This window comes from Pipistrellus kuhlii, unplaced genomic scaffold (assembly GCF_014108245.1).
Source record: "Pipistrellus kuhlii isolate mPipKuh1 unplaced genomic scaffold, mPipKuh1.p scaffold_m20_p_1, whole genome shotgun sequence".
In the NCBI taxonomy this organism is placed as follows: Eukaryota; Metazoa; Chordata; class Mammalia; order Chiroptera; family Vespertilionidae; genus Pipistrellus; species Pipistrellus kuhlii.
Genome location: NW_023425404.1, coordinates 83,753,699 through 83,770,315, shown reverse-complemented (window position 1 = coordinate 83,770,315; position 16,617 = coordinate 83,753,699). Strand labels below are relative to the sequence as shown.

General features: G+C 35.0%; 1 protein-coding gene across 1 annotated transcript in view; it reads right to left on the bottom strand.

Moving 5' to 3' along the window:
* Window positions 1–4,277: 4,277 nt before the first annotated feature.
* LOC118716508 (coiled-coil domain-containing protein 7-like) overlaps window positions 4,278–16,617 on the bottom strand; it is a 98,303-nt gene continuing 85,963 nt past the window's right edge. Inside the window, exons 10-12 of the mRNA XM_036433893.1 lie at window positions 14,281–14,406; window positions 12,025–12,120; window positions 4,278–4,324 (exon numbers count right to left, since the gene is read on the bottom strand). Of these exons, the coding sequence (XP_036289786.1) occupies window positions 4,278–4,324; window positions 12,025–12,120; window positions 14,281–14,406 (269 nt within the window). The remainder of the gene's footprint in view (window positions 4,325–12,024; window positions 12,121–14,280; window positions 14,407–16,617) is intronic.

Sequence of the window (16,617 nt, the reverse complement as noted above, 5' to 3'; positions counted from 1 at the left end):
AAGAAATCGCCATCTTAAAATGAAGGACTAGTTTACAACACTGAGGTGCAGTGGAACGCAGGGAACTGCAATACTGTCTGGACTGAGGAACAGGCGTGCCAAACAGAATAACAGAAGTGAATGGCCTTCACAACTGCACACTGTTTTTGGAAATTTTTTTATTTTTTATTTTATTTTCATTTTTTGCATCTTTTACTTAAGAAACAATTTTTTTTTTCATTTTTTCCTCACTTGATTTTAACTTTTTAATTATTACATTTTTAGGTTCAATCAGCATTATTACTACTGCTATTTTAAAATTTTTAAGTGCCATTTTATTTTCTCTTTATTTTACATTGGAATTAGTGTTCTTCATTCTATCTTCATTTCTCATTTGGCATCATTTACCCTATCTCAACACAACCTTTACACCATCACTCTCTTTCTAACCTCCCTTTTGCTAGCCTGTTTATCTTAACACTTTCCTGCTCTAGATTTTCCCTACTCTTTCTGTCTCCCCCCCTGCTAAAATTTCTACCCTACTTATATATCTAATTTCCAATCCCCTGTGCCAAGTGCATACACTCCCCTCCTGAGTTGTATTAACTAGCCAAAAAAAAAAAAAAAATTGTTTTTCTCTGTCCTTTTGATGCTGTTTGTGTGAATTTTGATTATATTGTATTTTTATGCTTTTTAGTGAGAGTATTTTGCTTATTCTTTTGTTGTTGCTGTTGCTTGGTATTTTTTATTTGCTTGTTTTTTTTTTTTCCCTTCTGTTTTCCCTTCCTTTACTGGATATTAGTGGGGGTGTAGATTGTATTATTCCTCAGGTACTGTTGCCAGCATTTGCTGAAGTTAGTGGTTGTTCTATTGAAATTCTCTCCCCATATATATAGTTTGTTCCCCTTTTCTCCCACAGTCTCTTTCTTTTCTCTCTCTCTCTCTCTCTCTCTCTCTCTCTCTCTCTCTCCCTCTCTTTTTCTCTTTCTCTTTCTCTCTCTCTCTCTCTCTCTCTCTCTCTCTCTCTCTCTCTCTCTCTCTCTCTCTTTCCTTCTTTTTTCTTCTCTCTGTTTCCCAATTTCATTTTGACACTCCTTTTTTTTTTAAATATATATTTTTCCTATCTTTTTCTTTTGCTCCCTCCCTCTTCTCTTTTTACTCTTCTTTCTCTCCTATCCCTAATTTGCCTTTCCCTAGTGGTCACCGTTATTGGAGGTTATTAATATCTCAAATACATTTCTGTTCAGTGCCTTGTGTGTTGTACCTGGTAGTGTTGTATTTTGTGCCTTTAAATCAATGCAGGAGAGAGAGATCTACATAACCAGACATCCTGAAAAGAGAGAACATGGAGAGACAAAGAAATAGCATGCACATGAAAGAAAAGCAGGCATCACCAGAAAAGGAAGTAAACGAGTTAGAGGCAAGCAACCTACCAGAGCAAGAATTCAGAGTAATGATCATAAGATGGGTAAAAAAAATGGAAAACAAATTTGACAATATGAGTAAGAACCAAGAGGAAATGAAGAAGAACCAAGAGGAAATGAAGATGGACCAAGAAGAAATGAAAAATGACATTGCTACTATGAAGAACTCAATAGAAAGCATCAAGAGCAGACTAGAAGAAGCAGAGTACCTCATCAGTGAGCTAGAAGACATGATGGAAAAAAATACCCAATTAGAGCAGCTTCTAGAAAAAAAAATTAAAAAGCAGTAGGACAGCCTAAGGGAACTTTGGGACAATACAAAACAAAACAATATTAGAGTAATAGGGGTTTCATAAGGAAAGGGAATTGAGGAATACATGGAAAATGTATTTCAAGAAATAATGATAGAAAACTTTCCTGAGATAGAGAAGAAAAAACCCACACAAATCCAAGATTCTCTCAGAGTCCCAAGCAAAATGAACCCCAGAAGACTTACACCAAGGCACATTATAATTAAATTGGCAAACATCAACGATAAAGTGTCTTAAAAGCTGCCAGAGAGAGACAGAAAGTTACATATAATGGAACCCCCATCAGACTAGCTACTGATTTCTCAACAGAAACTCATCAGGCCAGAAGGGAATGGGATGAAATATACAAAGTCATGCAAAGGAAGGGCTTGAATCAAAGAATACTGTATCCAGCAAGGCTATTAATCAAAATTGAAGATGAAATAAGGGGCCTCCAGACAAAAAAAGACTAAAGGAATTTATCTCCACCAAACCAGCAATGCAAGAAATGCTAAAGGATCTACTGTAAAAATAAAGAAATAGGAAATGAAGAAGGAACACAGGGGTACAGAATAAAAATGGCAACAAATAAATACCTATCAATAATAACTTTAAATGTAAATGGATTAAATGCTCCAATCAAAGACATAGGGTAACAGATTGGATAAGAAAACAAGACCCATATATCTGCTGTCTACAAGAAACCCATTTTAGAAAAAAAGACGTACACAGACTGAGGGTGAAAGGATGGAAAAAGGTTTTCCATGTGAATGGAAATGAAAAAAAAAGTTGGGGTGGCAATACTTACATCTGACAAATTAGATCTCAAAGTGAAGGACATAATAAGAGATAATGAAGGCCACTTCATAATACTAAAGGGAGCAATCCAACAAGAAGAAATAACACTTGTAAACATATATGCACACAATACACGAGCACTCAAATACATAAAAACAAACAAACAAACAAACAAACAAAACAAAACTGCTGGAGGACAATAAAGGAGAGATTAACAGCAATACAATCATTGTAGGAGGTTATAATACCTCACTGTCACCTTTGAACAAATCATCTAAAGAAAAAATCAGCAAAGAAACATCAATCCTAAATGACCCTCTAGACCAGATGGAATTAACTGACATCTTCAGAACATTTCACCCAAAGCATTAAAAATCTAGATTAAAAAATCAGTTGCAATCATTTGTATATAGGTTTGGCTATTAGTTGATTTCTCAACTCTGGCTGCATATTTGAATAATCTATAGAGAATTTGGTTTAATTGATCTGGTTATAGAGGCTGAGAAATCGTGTTTTTTAAAAGCACTTCAAGTGAATCCTATTTTGTAGACAGGCTTCAGGATAACTGATTGAGCACATATACTAGCTCATTTAGTCAAAAGATCATATGATTAACATATAAATAGCACTACTATCTGGATAGTTCATGGCAGCAAACTGAGAAGCTGGATTGGATCTTATTTAGATAATCCCAGCAATCTCCAGTCATGGGGGAATGCTGCTATGCTGAATTAAGCCTTGGAAAAATAATTCTAGAAAGAAACATAATATTTACATTGCTCACAACCCAATTGGTAAGCTTCAAGAACTAGTTTCCTATTCATTTCTGCATATATGCCTTCAAAACCCTCAAAAGAGTTATTCATTCATTTTATCTTCATATTACCTTTGGTATCTTTCAGTTTCAGAGAATAGATAGTCATTAGTAATAGATAGCCACTGATTTCCTATTGACTGATACTTATGCTCAATTCGTGGTTTCTTACTTTATAAATTTTACATTTTTACTATTATATAAAGTGTAACATAGCTTTACAATGAGAGATTTTAGAGTATAGCCATTATTTTATTAATTTTATATTACTTTATATTGTTCTATAGAAACCCAATTTTCTTATTAATTTTTTACATAAAACAGATCTCCAAAGTATTTAGATTAATACTATTGTTCATGGATCTAGTCCATGTTGGAGAAATATACTTACATTCCAGGTACAAAATAATGTTATATAAACTTAAATACCTATGCCAGTGATAATCCAGATTGCTTTCAATATAATCTCATATTTATGCTGTTCAGGCTACAATAAAAATGTGATTCAAAATAATATTTTAATGCTATTAATATTGATCAACAAAAATCATGTCTTTAAAATCTTAGCAGTTGTATTTGTGCCATTACAAATTCTACAGAATACGCTCTAGCACATTTCAATCAGGTTATGGTTATGAGGCATTTGTGTTTGCTTCTTTTCCTTTTTGAAATTGGTTGTACAATGTTCCAACATTAATATTTTGAATAGGCTTAATATTTTCATCATTTGTGATTTAAAAGATAGCTATAATTTTTTAAAAGAAAAAAAAGAAAGCAATGCAAATATATAAACTCACCTGTTGCAGATTAAGACCCTCATGATCTGAGCCTACGCTGTTTACTCAGGGTATTTCTCATTGTTGCTTAGTAAGCATCATCAACTTAAATCAGTGTTATTTTCATAAGGCTTCCATACTTGCACTTTTCATTGTTGTCTTCATTGATTTGTATATGTTGCTTAGCTTTTAATTCTCAAGAGTAAAGATATGTTGAATGTTTTCCAGCAGTGGTAGGTGGCTCTAAAAAAAAAAAGTTATATGATTTTAAAAATACTTTACTTAATTTCATTATAGTTTATGTAAATTTTATTACATAGGACATCATGGAAAACAGAATATCATCACATGTTAATAATAGTAACATTGGAAATGGAAAAGAAGTACATATCTATGATAATAAAAGCATAATATGCTAATTAGACTGGACATCCCTCTGGTTTACCTTCTGGACAAAGCTGGGGCTACAAGGGAAGCCCATGTCCTGGGTGCCAGAGGGAAGCTGGTGCCAGCAGTCAGGGAAAGGAAGGCCCCCTCTTGCACAAATTTCATTCATCAGGCCTCTAGTTTTAATCACTATCTATGTTTCTATAGAAATTATACCGGGACATACTTAACTTGGAACAGAGTATATAATATAATATAATGATTCTCCAATATTAGCCTGCATCAGAATTACCCAGAGGACTTGTTAAAATGAATTGCTTAACTCAAATCCCACAGCTTCTGATTCAGTAAGTTTGCAGTAGGATCCAATACTTTGTATTTCTAATAGCTTTCCAGTTAATGCACAGGCTGCTAATCCAGCAGTCAAACTTTTGAGAAACATTTATAGAAAAGAGAAAATTTTAAAAGTTCAAGTTCATTGCAATATTGTTTTTTTTGGTAAACATAACATGCGTATGCTTAATATGCTTATGGTTCTTCAAAAACATCAGTCAGTTTTAACTGAAAGCCAATTTTTGAACTGAATATATAAAATGTATATGTTTAATATATCTATGATTCTTTGAAAAGACAGTTTTAACTGAGAGGCCAATTTATGAACTGTAATAAAAGAGATCAAAAGAAATTAGTGCCAGGGAGAAAATAGCAGCAATTCCTTTTATGTAGTAGAAGCATTTTGAAATAATGGAAACCAAGACTGGATTATAAAATATTTATTTATTCCAATGATCTTTATTGCAACACTAGAGGCCTGGCGCATTAAATTTGTGCATGGGTAGGGTCCTTAGGCCTGGCCAGTGATGAGGACCAATCAGGGCCTTCTGGCTGCCTGCCAGGGCCTTCCTTCCCCAGCTACCAGCTGCTGGGTATGGCCAGGGCCTTCCTTCCCTGGCTGCCAGCTGCTGGCTGGGGCCTTGCGGCCTTCCTTCCACTGTTGTTGACTGCCAGCCAGGCCTTCCTTCTCCAGTTGCCAGCTGCTGGCTGGGGCATTTCTTCTTTCCATGCCGGCCCCTGGTGATCAGTGCACGTAATAGTGAACAATCGAACTCCTGGTCTCCTGGTCATACTCCAGAGGGGACACTTTGCATATTAGCCTTTTATATATATATATATATATATATATATATATATATATATATATATATATATATATATACATATATATATATATATATATATATATATATAGAGAGAGAGAGAGAGAGAGAGAGAGAGAGAGAAGAGGTCTGGTGCACAAAATATGTGCATGGGGGGTGGTGGTGGTTCCCTCAACATTGCCTGTGATCTCTCGCAATCCAGGACCCCAGGGGGGATGTCAGATCTAAACTGGCAGTTGGACATCCTTCTCACAATCCAGAACGCTATATGCACCAGTGATCATACTTTCCATATAGGTGAAAGGCACCTTGCTGTTGTATTGGCAGCTACATTTTTTGCCCTGATTATAAAAAGTAGTACATAACATGATCCTTCTGAGGCAATAATACCATTTCCCCCACCTTATGGGTAGAAAAACAGAAGCAGAGAGAAGTTAAGTAATTGGTTTGTCACACAGTTATAAGTGTCAGAATCATAGCTGACCATAAAATGTGCAAGCCAGAGTCTATGCATGTCATTGCTGCATCATCCTGATTTGTTAGTGTTAGAGGAGCCTTGCCAGGTTTTAATGTTTAAACCTAAGAGACTGTTCCTGATATATTGGGTAAGGTCCCTAGGCCTGGCTGGAAATCAGAGCCATCTGTGGGGAAACTGGCAGGCAGGACAATTGGGGGGCTCCCGCTGGCACCCACACTGGCTGGTGGCCTGACACTGCCCGCTGGCCAAACCTGCCCTTTGATTGTCGTTGCCAGTCACCTCCCTCTCTGGGGGCAGACATTCAATGCAGAGTATCTATCCTCTGATGGTCAGTGCACGCCATAGTGATTGGTCCTTCTGCCGGTTGTTCTGCCATTTGGTGGATTTGTATATTAGGGTTTTATTATGTAAGATTGTTTGTTATAAAATAACTGGAAAGAACCCATTTAACAGAGGTCTAGCTAAATATACTATAGTATGCTCAACTATAAAGGTCTTAAAAAGAATTAGATTGATTTGGATGTGCTGATATGAATTGGAAGATATATTACTATGCTTTAATAATTAATGAACAGGAAAGATCATGCTTTCTTGAATAAATAATAATAAAGGTGACATCAGCAAGATAGATGTACAGGAGGTCCCAGTGCTAATCTCTCCAACAAAAAACACAAAAACAATGAGTAAACAATGAAAATAGCTCTAGGAAGAGCTATTTCTGCCCTATAAAGAAAAGCAGCAGAAATCTTGAGGAGCTCAAAAAACAAAAATGGTTGCATAAAAAAGCATAGGGAGCATTTTGCCTGAGTCACCTTATCATCCAGTTCAGGGCAGCCAGGAGGGAATTCCTGGGAGAGATTTTACTCCAGAGGAAAAGGCGAGCAAGAGAACCACAGCATAACTCACTGCCATGGATGTTTGCAGCCTTTGCTATAGAAGATTCCCAGAGTGTTCACCAACGCTGATCCTAACTGATAGAGCTGCCTGGACTGCCTCCGAGCCCCCTATCTATTCATGGCTGAAGTTGTGGCTGTGATGAGAACTGTCCTCAGGGACACCTATAGCTGCTGCACCACATTTTCTGAGACTTGGAAGCCACACCATATTATAATTTATGGAACCAGAGGAGTTGCCACTGCTCTGAGCCTTACCCCAGGCCCTAGGTTGTGCCTTTGACTTGACATCACTGGTCAAGTTGCTGCTGATCTATACTACATCCAGGGGATGGCTTTAACAGACCATCCCCTGGACATACTGTTATTTTCTGTGACTGATCCCTCGGGCCAGAGTTCAGACTTCAACCCACCATTCCCGACCGTGATGCTACTGTATCCTGCTCCCTGAGCCCAAGCCACCACTGCACGCTGTCACCCCAGAGTCCAGATGGCTGCTAGGTTCCTTCCAATTCCTGCAGTGAATTCAAGAGACCTAGACTTTAGTTCTACTGGAAATCAGCATATGTCCACACCTCAGACACGAGTGCCACTGCCATTAGTACCTTTGTTCCAGGACCCAGGCATTGTGATAGCTCCATGTGCAACTGATCCCAGGATTGTCTCTACTGCTAATATGAGTGCTAGCACACCAGATCTGGCATCAGGAGGATCCCCAGTGAGAACTACCTCCTATGGGCAAAAAAAGGAGAAGACCACAGCAGCCTTTACCTCCAAGAACCCTAAGAGCCTTAGTTGCTACTGCCACCTACAGGACCTTTCCAGTCTTGGCCACAGGAGACTCCATCAGTGTTCCCCAACATTGCCTTCAGCTGGTGAAATGTTCTCCCAAGAACCATAGATAATGCACCCCTGCCAGTCAGTGACCTCACATCCACCTTCGAGTGAAAGAATTTATCACTCCTAGAACTGCCTTACAGAAATGCTGAAGAGAGTTCCTCAAGCTGAAACATGAAAAAAAAAAAAAAAAAAGGAAAATATAAAACTCTATAATAATAAAAGTGTAATATGCTAATTAGACCAGATGTCCTTTCAGACTTTTCTTCTGGACAACCTCCGGACAAAGCTGGGGCTGTGAGGGAAGCCTGGGTCCCAGGTGAACTGCCAGTGGCCAGAGGGAAGCTGGTGCTGGCAGCCAGGGGATGTTAAAAGTAGCTAGCAAAGCAATAAATTTGGAGGAGTTTAATAACCCACCTTCAAGAATAGACTATTTAGAAATAAAATTAATTAGTAAATAATGGACTTGAACTATACTTTAGACTATATACATTTAATAGACATGTAGAGCACTCAAAGCAACAGAAAAAAAGTATCTCTCCTACCCTGCCTCCCATTATTCTTAGATTTGGATGTGCTGATGTATTTTGGAAATAGCTCTTCCTAGAGCTATTTTCATTGTTCCAAGTGTACATGGAACATTCTACAAATTAGAGCATATATTAAGTCACAAAACAAGTCTTAAGAATTTAAGAAGATTGAAATTATATCAAATATTTTCTGATCACAATTTCATGAAACCAAAAATCAGAAGGAAAGCTGGGAAGTTCACAAATATTTGGAAATTAAACAACATACCAATTGGTCAAAGAAAAAAATCAAAGGAAAATTAAAAAATCTAGTAGTACACAAAAAAGAAAACATAAAATACCAAAACTTATGAGATTCAGCAAGAGCACTCCTGGTTTTAGAGACAAATGACTAGATCAAGAAACAAGGAAGCTCTCAAATAAATATCCTAAGTTTACATCTCAAGAAACTAGAAAAGAAACAACAAATTAATTCTAAATTTAGCAGAAGGAATTTAATAATACAAATTAGAGCAAAATGGAAAAAAGAAAAGAAAATGACTAGTAAAACAATAGAAAAAAAATCAATAAAATTAAGACTTGTTTTTTTGAAACATAAAATTGACCAACTTCAGGAAAACTAAGAAAAAAATAGATAGCTCAAATTAATAAAATGCTAAACAAAAGAGAAAGACAATACTACTTATACTACAGAAATATAAAAGATAATAAAGCTACCATTAATTATATACCAGCATATTAGGTAAGTTAGATTAAATGAATAAATTCCTAGAAATATACAATCTAACTAAACCGAATCATGAAGAAATGGAAAATCTTAATAGACCAAAATTAAATAAGGAGATTAATTTTTCACAGTAGCTTAAAAATCCATTTAGCACTGTTGGACACTTGGATTGCTTCTATCTTTTGGCTGTCATAAAATATCTGTTCATATCTCTGCATTTTATTCTTTTGGGTATATATCTGGAGTGGAATATTTGAATCATATGGTAATGCCATTTTTAATATTTTGAGGGATCACCATACTGTTTTTTTCATTACAGCTGCACCATTTCACAACCCAGCAAGAGTGCTAATTTCTTCACATCTTAGCCAACTCATATTTTTTCTCTTTTTCCTTTCCTCTCTTTTTTATTTCTTTATTTTCAGTAATAGCTATACTGTTAGGTATGAAGTGATATATTATTGTGGTTTTTATTTGCATTTCCTTAATGAATAGAAATGTATACCATATTTTCATGTGCCTATGGCTCTTTGTATATCTTCATTGGAGAAATACATATCTATTAAAGTTTTTTGCTCATTTTTTAATCAAGTATTTTGTTTGCAATTATTTTGTTTCATTGAGTTTTATAAGTTCTGTCTATATTTTGTATATTAGCTGATCAGATATGTTATTTATAAATATTTTCTCCCATTCTGTGGTTTGCCTTTTACTTTATTATTATTGTCATTTGTTAGGAAATTTTTAAATTTTGATGAAATTTGCCTATTTCTTCTTTGTTTGACTGTACCTTTGATGTCATATTCAAGAAAATATTGCAGCATTATTCATGGTGGCCAAAATTTAGAAACAGCCAAAGCGCCCTGCAATAGAGGACTGGATAAAGAAGATGTGGTATATATACACACAATGGAGTACTACACGGTCATAATGGACCTTTACCTGAATGGACCTTGAGAACATTATGCGAAGTGAAATAAGTCAGACAAAGCTAAGAACTATATGATTTCACTCAATTGTGGAATATAAAACTCAAACTTCTGAACACAAACAGCAATGTGCTGGTTGTCAGAGGGAGGAAAGTAGAGGGAGAATGAGGTGACAGGAGAAGATTTGACTTTGGGTGGTGGGCACATGGTCCTATATACAAATTTTTTAAATTAATAATCCACACACAAAACCTATATGTTCATGATGACTAATGTCACTCCAATAAAATTTAATTAAAAAAAGAAAAAGATTGCCATATGTTTTCTTCTAAGAATTTTATAGCTCAGCACTTATTTTTAGGTCTTTAATCTATTTTAAGCTAATTTTTGCATATGGTGTAAGGTAAAGGTCCAATTTCACTCTTTTGCTTGTGGATATCTACTTTTCTTAGCATGTTATGTTGCTACAATTCTCCTTTTCTCATTGAATAGTCTTGGCATTCTTGTAAAAAATTATTTCAGTATATATGTGAGGGTTTTTGGTTTTTTTTTGAGTCCTCTATTCTATTTCATCGATTATATATCTGTATTTATGTCACTACCACACTGGTTTGATTAATGTAGATTTGAAGTAAGCTTTGAAATATGAAGTACCTTAAGATTGCATATAAATTTTAAAATGGATATTTCTATTTCTTCAAAAAATATCAGTGAAATTTTGATAGAAATTGCACAAAATCTGTAGTACAATACTTCTTAACAATATTGTTTGCCATTCTATAAAAGTCTAGTACTGACTAATATGTGGGAAATAAATCTTTTATGAATTTGCTAGGAGAATTATTAACTAAATTTAGTAAGTAATTTGTCAATATGTATATATTAAAATAAAGACACATATACCCATTAATACAGTAATTCCAGTTTATATGGCCTTTAGAAATACAATTATCACAGTATAAATATTTAGGCATAATGATATTTATTTCCCGATTGCTTGTAGTAGTAAAAATAATTTCAAAAAATTCTCACTAGAGGATACATGTTCCATTGATTTTTTTAAAGAGAGAATGTAGGGAGGGAGGAGTGGGAGAGAGAGAGAAAAAAAAAAAAACACATTGATGTGAGAGACACATTGATTAGTTGCCTCCCACAAGCACTTAAATAGATTGGATAGAGCCTGCAACCAAGTATGTGCAATGGATTCTAACCCATGACCATTTGGTCTGTGGACTAATACTCTAATCACTGAGCCAAACTGGCCTTGGAGTAAAAAAATTGGTAAAAATTATAAATATCATCCAATAGAGAAATGGTTGAATAGCACATTTATATTATAAAATATTATTCAATAATTTAAAGGTTCTGAAAGATTAAAACATATCTATATCCATATACCTGGATTAGAGATAAGGAGGATCCATGCATATGATCCTATCCTCTATAATAAAAGGCTAATATACAAACGGATTGAATGTGGAATGACCATCACTATGATGCACAGTGACCACCAAGGGGCAGACGCTCAATGCTAAAGCTGCCCCCTCGTGGTCAGTGCACTCCCACAGGGGGAGCGCCATTCAGCCAGAAGCAGGGCTGATGGCTTGCGAGTGCAGTGGTGGAGGTCGGAGCCTCTCCTGCCTTCACAGCAGAGTTAAGAATGTCTGACTGCAGCTTAGGGAGTGGGCTTAAGCCATCAGTCAGACATCCCCCAAGGGCTTCCGGATTGAGAGAGGGCGCAGACCAGGCTGACTACTCCCACCAAATGCACATATTTCACGCACTGGGCCTCTAGTTATTGTATAATTAGAAAACACACACACACACACACACACACACACACATACATACACACAAGTTTGAAGAAACGTTTGGAAAAATAACTTGGCTCATAAGATTAGTTGTCTGGGAAAGGGGTCCATAGTTTTGAGGTGATTAGTAAATAGACACTATGAAAACAGTACAATGCTTTATTTCATATATTGCATTAGAAGTGATTCTTTACCTTTATAGATAGATTTCCTTTGTTTAGGGATCACAACAGGCAGAGTATTTGTCTCTTCAAAATTTTTTTTGTTTGAGATTAATTTTTTTGGATGCCCTAAAAAATAAAATATTATTAATAAATTACCCTAGAAATGACCTAATTTGAACCTTTAAAATGTTAAAAATAAATTTTAATCCACTTCTAAACCATAACTTCCTTATGTTTTTCTAATTATTTAGATAACACAGCTTTACTAACAAAAATATTTTCTCTCTGCTTTTTCCTTGCTCAGTACTTGATGTTTATGAACATAACTAGTAAGAATGCAAATAAAGAAGATATTCTGCAAATAAAAATGCCAGGTAGATAACTTTTTTTTTATAGTAGGAAAGTAAAAAAAACCCCAAACTTTAATAATTCAATAAGTAAATTATCAGATAAAGTTGTTATTTCTATTTGCAACAGCATATACTCACTTAAAAAGAAATTTATAGTCCCATAGTAAAAAATTCAGTCTATAATAGAGGGAGTGATGCTTAGAAATGATGTAAAAATACATATTTTGAGCATTGTAATAAACGGTGCAATAATAAAAATAGTTTGAACATGCTCATTTAGAGAAAAATACATTATAAAAAAGCAGAACATGGGCATTTTGAAGAAACTTTTTCAGCTTTAATGTGAAAAAGTACTATCTTTTATGTGTTACTGTGTTGAATTCCCATAATGCATGTCTTGCAAAGAAATAGATCATTCAACTTTTCAATTTTAAGGCAAATATTTATTTTAAAATGTTTAGCTGCCACTACTTTTAGATTAAAAACTTATGCTGGAAAATAGATTCATGTATGTATCATCATTTTCATTCAATCCACACCATGCACACACACAAAAACACACACCATTATTATTGTTCTCTAAGTATGGAGTAAAAATTTGGATAGTGGATTATTTGTTAATTCTTACTCTCTTTTTTTTGTTTTGTTAGGCAATACTACTGTTTATAATTAATAATTCTGTCAAATAGAAGGCTTAGAAGAGAAAACCAGAATTGTAGGCAAAACTAGGAGGTACATAAATGGAAAGCAGTATTGTAAGTGATATAAAATGGATGGTGAATGTAAAATCAATTACATTTTTCTAAAATGTGCTAAAATATTCTGATTTCACGATCTTACAGTAAGTAGGAAGAAGAATATAGCTTATTTGAACATAAAAGCATATAATAATTATTTTTTAATTTTGCAGGTTTGTTTGCCTAATATATCTTACTTTAATTACCAGTCAAATTTAAGTTATCTCTGAATTATACAGGGTGTGCAGCGAAGTTAGTTTTATAGTTATTTGTATGGAAAATAGTACAAGAATTAATACATAATAATATGAGAATAAACTGTTTTGCATACTCATTACTGTAAACCTACTTTTGCCCAAACCTGTAAAACATAGATTCGTAAAATGTAAAATGTAGCTAATAGAGATGATAGTAAGAGAAATGGAGATAGAATAAAAACTGGCAAAAATATTGCTAGCATATATAATTACTAGAGTCCTGATGCATGAAATTTCTGCAAGGAGCTTCACCCTTGCAGCTGTGGCAGCTTCCTCAGCCCTGGCATCCCTGGCTTCATCTGGAAGGTCATCCAGAAGGTCGTTTGGCTATTTGGTCTAATTAGCATATTACATTGTTATTATTATAGATTTTGGGTTTTAGAGAACATAATAGATCAAAGAAATATCATCTACATTTAAAAAAAATTCAAATTCAATATCTGTAGGAAACATACTAGGCTAATGTTTAAGTAATGCTTTTGGAGCAATGGATAATAAATAGGGTCTGTAAATAAGTTAGATATTAGTAGATTAGATGGATGAGGAAATGGTAATGAAGGGAAATAAACTTAATGTTTATTTTTCTTCCCACCAATCCTCATGTTAAGTCTTTATATTGCAAACCCTATCTTAGATTGGATAAAAGAGAAACATATAAGGAAGAGGATTATAAGCTGAGTTTATCTCAGTCATCTGCAAGATCTATCATGGAGCAAGAAAGCAATGTTGCAGAAAAGGAAAAACAGTGTTTTAATTTAGTGATAGTGGTGAAGGAAGAGCCATGACAGACACTAATCATCCACTAAGAATGCATTTACCTCCACTTATGTTTTGCTAAACTATTATATTATTACTAAGGATAACACAATCTGATTGTTTTCATAATTAAAACTTTATAAATTTAAAAAGTCATATTTTACACTAATATATATTAATTCTTACCTGGAGATTCTTTAGTCAGTGAAGGAAAACGGATAGTTTTATAAATGCTTGACCTAGTACTAGATGTTCTCTGATGTAAGTATGAAGGTTCATTCATGTGGGGTGAAATTTCTTCATAAGTTCTGCCTAGAAATATTTAGAAAATATGTTAGATATAATATAGATTGTTTATAATTACTTTTAACACACAGTGAGTTAGTTGCCAATAGCAATATAACATTTAAAAATTTGGAGGTATAAGAATATTGGAATGTGATGGTTAAGGGGTGTTGAGGTTTTCTTCCCCCCATAATTAAAATGTTTCAAAATTGAGTATGGTAATGAAAGCACAACACTGTGAATGTGTACTAAAATCCATTGAATCATGCATATTAAATGAGTAAATTGTATGTGAATTATCCTATCTAATAAAAGAGTAATATTCAAATTAACCACCACTCCCTTACACCCACGAACCACGCCCACTAGCCAATCAGGAGCGAGTATGCAAATTAACCCAAACAAGATGGCTGCAACCAACGAAAGAGCAGGAAGGTGACTTGGGTTTCCCCGTGATAGAGGAAGCCAAGCTTTCAGACACCCTGGTTGGCCCAGGCCTCTGCTTAAAGCTACAAAATTTCAATTATAGAAGATAAATAAATCCCCTGTCACCATAGAACAGGCAAAAGGCTTGACTCTGCTCCAGGTTACAAAGTTTCAATTGTAGAAGATAAATAAATCCCAGATACCAGAGCTTCTGCTTGGATTTCCCTGTCCTGCAAACCACCACAGGCCCCTCACCAAGGTTGCCCCACACCCCAAGGGAACCCCCACTCTGATCTGGGACACTCTTCAGGGCAAACCAGCTGGCCCCCACCCATGCACCAGGCCTCTATTTTATTTAATAAAAGAGTAATATGCAGATTGACCATCACTCCAACACACAAGATGGCTGTCCCCATGTGGTCAAAGATCCTGCCCCATGTGGACACAAGATGGGCACCACAAGATGGCCAGCAGGGAAGGGCAGTTGGGAGGGACCCAGGCTTGCAAGAGAGGGCAGTTGGGGGTGATCAAACTTGAAGGGGAGGGCAGTTAGAGGTGACCAGGCTGGCAGTCAGACATTCCTCAAGGGGTCCCACATTAGAGAGGGTACAGGCTAGGCTGAGGGACACCCCTTCCCTGTGCATGAATTTCATGCACCGGGCCTCTAGTATCTCAATAAAACTATTAATAAGATTAACATCTGACTTATCATTACAAAGAGTGTAGAATAAAGGTAGTGGAATAATATTTTCAAAGTGCTAAAAACAAAATTCACAACCAAGATTTTTATACCCAGAAAATTATTAAAAATAAAGATAAAACAAAGTCATTCCCAAGTAAAAAGAAACTAAGAAATTTTGTTGTTATATTAGCAAACTTGTCTTAAAGAAATACAGGAGGAAATACTTCAGTGTGAAATAGAATGATATTAGGTGGTAACTCACATCTACATGAAGATATAAAAAAACAGCTTTTAGGTAATTATTTCAATAAATATAAATGACACTACATTTTTTACACTTTTCTTCAATTAACTAGTTAAAAGACAAATGCATAAAATTTTACTGCTGAACACATAAAACAGAGCTCAATTTTACTTCTATATATGAGAATAATCCAAAAACTAAATTAGATAAATAATTTTACTTTCAATAGCATTGCAAATAATGATATAGTGATAAATTTAACAAAGGAAAAAGGCTTATACTAAAAGTTCCAAAACATTCCTGAGGAAAATAAAAATTTAAATCAGTGGTTTTCAATCTTTTCCATCTCATAACATACATAAACTAATTACTAAGATTCTGAGGCACACACAATATATATATTGACTAAGGTATTATATATGTGTCCTTATCCCCTCATTATCATCCCCCCACTCATGTCCTCACCCCCGTGGCAAAAAAATATTCTTTCTCATCTGACAAAAAATGGTATAATTCCACCCTAGCCAGTTTGGCTCAGTGGATAGAGTATCGGCTTGCAGACTGAAGGGTCCTTGTTTGACTCTGGCTAAAGGCACATGCCCAGGTTGTGGGCTTGATTACCAATAGGGGGTGTGCAGAAGGCAGCCATCAACTATTTTCTTTCATCATTGATGTTTTTATCTCTCTCTCTCCCTTCCTCTCTGAAATCAATTAATTTTTTTTTCTTAAAAATATATAATTTTAATCCACTCATCTGCTGATGAGCATTTTGGTTGTTTCCAAATCTTGGCTATTGTAAATTGTGCTGTTATGAAAAGAAATAAATCTTACCATTTGCAACACCATGCATGGGACTGGAGAGCATTATGCTAAATGAAATAAGCCA